General features: G+C 43.1%; 1 protein-coding gene across 1 annotated transcript in view; it reads left to right on the top strand.

The window, feature by feature from the left end:
• Positions 1 to 654: 654 nt before the first annotated feature.
• The window catches only part of LOC107124875 (AP-2 complex subunit alpha-2-like), a gene marked incomplete at its 3' end in the record, with an annotated part of 30,370 nt that continues 24,200 nt past the window's right edge, over positions 655 to 6,824 (top strand). Inside the window, exons 1-2 of the mRNA XM_015428377.1 lie at positions 655 to 712; positions 3,903 to 4,045. Coding sequence (XP_015283863.1) covers positions 655 to 712; positions 3,903 to 4,045 — 201 coding nt within the window. The remainder of the gene's footprint in view (positions 713 to 3,902; positions 4,046 to 6,824) is intronic.

Raw genomic sequence — 6,824 nt, 5'->3', positions numbered from 1 at the left:
ACCTGGCATCCCTATCCCCTAGCATGACTTACAGCTGTGTTACTCAGGATCCAACTCTTCTCGATTTAGGCCGGCAAAACATAAAATGGTGGGTCAAATTTGCTTTTGTACTTAGTCCTTTCAAACTCATGTGCTTAAGGTGGATTCTCACATGCAGTTTCAGACTTACTTTCGTCTGCCGAAATGTCAGGTGCTGTGGCAGCATCTCATGTGGCTCTGGTGAGCAGCTTTTGTGCAATCCGAAGGGCTTTTGTGGAAGTTTATTCCATTGAGGTATACTCGCTTAGTATAGCCCTACTAGTCCCTCACCAAGAAGACATGTTACACTAACTTTTGCCTGGTCCAGTTGTTAGCCGAATTGCTTTATTTACAGCAATTGGCAAGTTATAAATGGGTTCCTGCCAATTTATACCAAGGTCTTGATCCCACCAAGGGTTACCAGTAAAGGATTCGAGGCTGTTGTGGTTAAAATAGATGTCTTTTACTTAAAACTATATCTCATACAAACAATACTGATGCACTCACACATTAAATCAAGTTCCTAGGAATTACGGTATGAAATAAGCACAGTTGCATTAGCAGGTAGGGGTGATGACGGGCGATACTTATCTGTCCTGCAGCTTGGTTGTTCCAATGAAGAAGGGATGGGAAGAAATGGAAAACAAAGGGGATCCACGCTACCAGAACCAGCTGGAACACGTGGGCAGTAGAGGCAAGGGTTGGGGATAGCAAGGGGGACTCAAGGGGAGTAAAAGCAGACAGGGGTTGTCTTGGGGGGAATGCTAACTAGGGAGGAGTCAGGTGACTGGTTCTCTCCTTTTATAGGGGGTCCAAGAGATGGGTGGTAACTGTTCCAACCTCTTGACCCACCTACCTGTTAGTCCGTCCCAAAAAAAATCCTATTGGTTGCATGTGGGAAGGGGAGGTTACCTAAGAGGGGTGGCCACTATTGTAACCTAAAACCTTACTCGGAAGTATTGGCATCTGGACAGGCTTCAGGATGCTCCATTGTAGTGCTGATGAAGCTGGCCAGTTCCATTGATAACCAAATGTCCATCTGGCAGGAAATTCCAGCTCAGGAACAAAGCAGGTGATGGGTAGTATGTGACTAAAGCAGCTCTGTCCTGGGGGCTGTCTCTTCCTAGAGTTGTTGTTTCATTGCTCACAATAATAGAGGTTTGTGCTTCTTCACAACTGTGTAGCTGAAACCTTATTTACATGTAAGGTATGTGCAGGCACCCTCTACCATATGTGTGGCATCACCACAGGTGACCTAAAGTGTACAGCTTTTTGAGCCTATGTGTGTGTGCACAGTCTATTGTGTGTAGCAATAAGCAGTCCATAAAGCAAATATCAGGCTTATTCTCTAACACAGTGTTGTGTATTGGTACTAACTTAGCATGTTCTATTTTCATTCCATGAGGCAAGATTGTACTGGGATGGTTTAGTCCACTGTGCTTTTCTGGGAATGATGCATTTGAATGAACAATGTGCATGGATGATAGACTTGAATAGACTCAGATCCTTTCCCCCCAAAAAAGTGTTCTGATAAATTTCAGTTGTATTTGCAAACTAGAATTTAGGTATGGGATGTGCTCTCGCTCAAGAGTATTGGTGTAAAGAAAATGGTTCCTTGCTTTGCTATGAGAAATAAAATATTTGGTTCAGGCTGGAGAGAGGCCTACAGAGATCATCCCAGAGATAGAGACAGTCAGAACACAGTGACTTTGCTAGTCAGATTGTTTGCAGTTGCAGTGCTAGGGAGTACCACCTGCCCCTGGTCCTTCCGATTAGCACATTCCAAACAACTGAAGCTATGGGCGCCTGTGTGGGAATGGGCGTGACCTACCTGCAGCACGGTTTCGTTTCTCTCCCCCTCTAGTCCATCCTTGGATGTCATATGCCTAGCAACCAAAAGAGTGTTACATCATCTCTCTGGTGTCTGATTGGTCTACCAGGCCTAAGGTCAATCAGAGACCCTCTCCATAAATCTACTTAGTCTTTGCACTATGCCACCTTTGTGCAGAGCTGGGTGACCACTTGGCACAGGAATGTTGGTGGTCCTACAGCTCCTGATTTGGCATCCCACTTGATTGCTGCTTGGAGGGCTAAGCCTTGACCATCTTGACTTGCTGGAACTAACTGCCTGTAATGAACCAGAATGGTAACTGGAACCTTGATTCTATGTTTTAGCTATGCTGGAAAAGCTTAGGTTTAGTTGTTTTTTCCCCCAGGGTTTTTTTTTGTAGAAAAAGCCCAGCAGGAACTCATTAGCATAATAGGTCACACCCAACAGCAGAAACTCATTAGCATATTAGGCCACACCCCTGGCAGCACCGCTCATTAGCTTATTAGGCCACACCCCCATATTACCAGAAGTGTGGTCATCCAGCCACACCCACCTTTTGATTCTTACCTTGTTTGTGTCATAACCCAGGGCTTTTTTTGTAGCAGGAACTCCTTTGCATGTTAGGCCACACACCCTTAATGTAGCCAATCGTAGTGAGTTTCTGCTGTTGGGTGTGGCCTATTATGCTAATGAGTTCCCGCTGGGCGTGGCCAACTTGGGAGCCAGCCGGAACTCCGTTCCTGTGCGCTCCTGCCCAAAAATAGCCCTGTTTTTTCCCCTTCACTGTCTAGCCTTGTTTCAGTATTTTTGCACTTTAAATAAATAACTATATTTTTATTCTGTCATGGTTTTTGCCTTTATTGACCTCAAAGCCTTTATCCAGAGCCTTGGTCTTTGTGTTGGGAAACTCAGTCTACGGTCCCACTCTGAAGAGCTGACGTTCCTTGTTAATTCCCTGAGAAGCCAGGAGACTTGTCCTTTCCCTCCTGGGCTCTTAGGATAGTGTGGGGATTCCTGGTTATACATTATATCAGAAGGATGGGGGGAAGGGTTGGATCAGACGCCCGCCCTTGCCCCGCAGTTTCCGGAAACTAGTACCTCCAAGGTACTAGTTTTTTGCCATGCAGTTTCGGCTGGAAGCCTCGGTTGAGCCACGGGAGTGCTACGCTTCCCAGATGTGCTGGTGAGATCGCGCCCGGAAACTCCGCCTGTTTTCCGTCTCACTTGTGTGGCTTCTGTTATGTGTGACCGCAGCCCAAATTTTTATTCTGTCATGGTTTTTGCCTTTATTGACCTCAAAGCCTTTATCCAGAGCCTTGGTCTTTGTGTTGGGAAACTCAGTCTACGGTCCCACTCTGAAGATGGAGCAGATGGTCACAGAACCTACCAGGGGAGAGGCGATCCTGCATTTGGTCCTAAGTAACGCCCAAGACCTGGTCACAGATGTAAAAGCGATTGCACCGCTTGGGAACAGTGATCATAATGTTGTTGAGTTCAACATTTGTATAAATAGGGAATTGGCCAAAAAGACTGACACAACCACTTTTAACTTTAAAAGGGGTAATTTCTCTGATATGAGGGGACATGTGAGGAGGAAACTGAAAGGAAAAGTAGAAAGGGTCAAAACCATTGGGGAAGCTTTGAGACTATTTAAAACTACAATCCTAGAACCTCAGAAAAAATATACACTGCAGGTTAGGAAAGGCACAAATAAGTATAGAAAAAAGCCTGCATGATTAACAAACAAAGTAATGGAAGCTGTAAAAGGCAAGAAGGATTCCTTTAATCGGTGGAAAGCTAGTCTCAGTGAGGCTGATAAAAGGGAATACAGGCTGTGGCAAATAAAATGCAAATCTGTGATCAGGCAGGCAAAAAGGGAATATGAGGAATTTGAATAAGTTCCGAATGTCTCAGCATTGTGTCCTGAGCCGAATCAGTGTGTGTGTATGTTTGTATTCATACGACAGGCATGTAACATTTTGTGGTCTTTACATTACATTGACGTGTTTATGAGGGTTTTTTTGTTTTAATTTTGACATTAATTGCTCCCAAGGTGATAAAGCTCTAGATGGATACAGTAAGAAAAAATATGTCTGCAAGCTGCTTTTCATCTTCCTTCTGGGGCATGATATTGATTTTGGCCACATGGAAGCTGTGAATCTGCTGAGTTCTAACAAATACACAGAGAAGCAAATTGTAAGTAATGTCTCACCCTTGTGTCACACTGATAAAAAGTTCTGCTTCCTGTTTAACCCTACAGGTGATCTACGAGACGAAGGAATTGCTTTCCCTTTCATTAGCTCTGCATTTGTACAAATAACGAAGAAAGGTAGCAATAACCCGTTTGTCAGATCTTCCATTAATGGATCATTGCTTGTGGTAGAGATGTAAAATTTCCGGAAATTCTGAAGCTCGGAAAAAAACGGAAATTTTCGGAAAAATAGGAAAAAATGCTACATTAACACTTCTTTTTTCTTTTCCAGATTGAAAGTCATTCTGTTACTTTAGGGGCATAAAGTATGACTATGGACAATTTTACTCGGCACGAAATTATCACAACTAGCATTTTAAAAATATAGTGTATCCAAACAATAATTATTGTGGGTGGGGGAGTAAAGAACCAGATTAGTAGTAACTAAATTATTATTTACAGAAAGGTTATAAAGATAAACTAATATAGCTAAATGATTCAGTTTTCTGGAATCAGATAAATGAAAACACTTCACCTTTTAAAATTAAGTATATACTTTCAGGTCCTTTTTGTTGCTCTGTATTTTCTTCCAACGCTTTGAGGCCTAGTGAAGCCTGAGTGCCAGAATGCCCACCCACGTGCAGAAACAGAACTGAAACCTTTTTCTTTTCTTGTGACAACAGCACCTCCTAGAGGAAGAAATGCATCTTGTTCTTGCATTGGAGAGTTCAGTTTGTAACCTAGGACTTGCTTGTCCTCAGTGCACAGAAATAAAATCAATCTGATACCATACATATTTTTTAGAAATGATTTGGAAAATATTTGAACACCTTGTCTTAAAATTTTCTATTCAACATGTTAAAATAAAACGTTCCATAATCAATTTCTTTTCTTTTTTTCAATTTTTCCAACTTTTCGGGGAAAAAACCCAAAAAAGGCTTCAGGGGGAGAAACGGGGAAAAAGCGGTTTTTTTCTCGAATTCTTCCGGTTCTTTTCCGGGCCTTCACATCTCTAGCTTGCGGCCATAGTTTAAGAAGAGGGAGACTAAGAGGAGAAAGAGGGGAGGTGAGAAAAGAGTACATGTAGTACATCCAGAGTACATCCAGAGCAAAATTTCCAGTTATGCCGAAGCTCTTGCACGAGCAGAAGCTCAAGGAAAAGATGGAGTAGCCACCTGTGCTAATTCAAAGTTATTATATCCTCACTTGTGTTTCTCCTTGTGCAGGACTTTGTGCAAGTAATTTCTGAGCACAGTAATATTTTGGGGTGAAAGTGCTGAGTGTTGGCACAAGATCTCACAGGCACAACTGTGTTGCATCCATTTACGTTTCCACTTGTGCATCTCTGAATCAGAGCCTTGGGCCATGTTCAGTAGAGCAGGTAGCTTGTAAGTTTTTTAATTAATAGAGACAATGTTATGCAAGGCGGGATCTCATGGTTTGAGCCTGAAGGTGGGTCACCAGGCTTAGAGAGATCAAGGGCCATTGCTCTGCAGCTGTGCTTAAGGAGAATCTCTTCCAAGTGTGGCTCCACCTGAACCAGGAACCCTGCCACTGGAAAGGGTACAGTTGACACTTAAAATTATGTTTCTCAGCATGTATGTTTTCTGTGTAATAAGATCTCACCAGAGCAGGATACGACAGGTCTCTATCGTTATCCGTGGTAGCCCAAATCGGGGAACAGGAGATCTTCTGGATGAATGAGGGAACAAGTGTCTTTGGATTTATATTTCATCTGTAATGAGTGCCTAGTGATCTTGGTGCAACACCACCCTCAGAGCGAGCAGAAGTGAACCGGCCCCACCGCCTGACTCCTGCGCATGGCACCTGCACACCTAAACGAAGCGTCCCAGCATATTTTTCATCCTTTCCACCACCACCCCCATTTTATAAGCTTTATTGTATTTAATAATCAAATACATTCGTGACCGATGTCAACTACAAGCAGAGTGCAAAAGTATTAACATCCACCTTGTACAGACGTCTTTGGAGCCTATAATAGAGAACAATCGCAGACATACATGTCTTACAACATAAAACAGTTGATGTAACAAATGGCAAAAAACAGTTATGGAATTTGTAACATAGAACAGTTATTAATATAGTAATACAACTTTTAGTGGGGGAAGAAAGGGAAAAAAAGGGGTGTAACTCATGTAGCATTTAGAACCAGTATTAATATACAATGTTGATGGCTTCCAGAATATGTTCAAATTCCTTATGTGAAGCAAAATATTCAAGAACCGGAAACCAGATTTTAACAAAATTCGCGTTATACCTATCGGAATCTCCTGGTGACAGAATCTGCTAGCCTGTCCATTATACAGTATTCCTGAATTTTCAAAAACCAATCAGATATAGCAAATTCTTCATCCTTATGATTGGCAGTATTTGGAAGGCACCGTCCCCGGCAATGTTCCCTCTAAGCTGTGGAGTCTTGTGAGCAAAAATCCTACTTAGTGAGCTACTGGCATTAAAGTTGTGAGCGGGCAACTTGGCTGCTGCATAAATTAGTTTGCTTTGGAGCCATCCTTCCTGAGCTAAGGCAAAAGTGTGTGAGCTGGAGGCTAAAAAACTGTGAGCCAGCTCACACTAACTCAGCTTAGAGGGAACAATGGTCCCCGGTCATCGGGAGGAAACATCTGCATGGGTCCTTCCTCAGCGTGTTTGCGCCGTGCAAACAACCTGGCAGTTGCATAGAGGTGGGGGGGGGGCAGGGCTCACCCTCCTACCTGTTGTCTGCCCCCCCACATTCAGTCAGTGCACATACGTCATGTGCAAGAG

This window comes from Gekko japonicus, unplaced genomic scaffold (assembly GCF_001447785.1).
Source record: "Gekko japonicus isolate JY-2015 unplaced genomic scaffold, Gekko_japonicus_V1.1 scaffold5449, whole genome shotgun sequence".
NCBI lineage: Eukaryota > Metazoa > Chordata > Lepidosauria > Squamata > Gekkonidae > Gekko > Gekko japonicus.
This window is presented reverse-complemented; position numbering and strand designations above follow the sequence as displayed.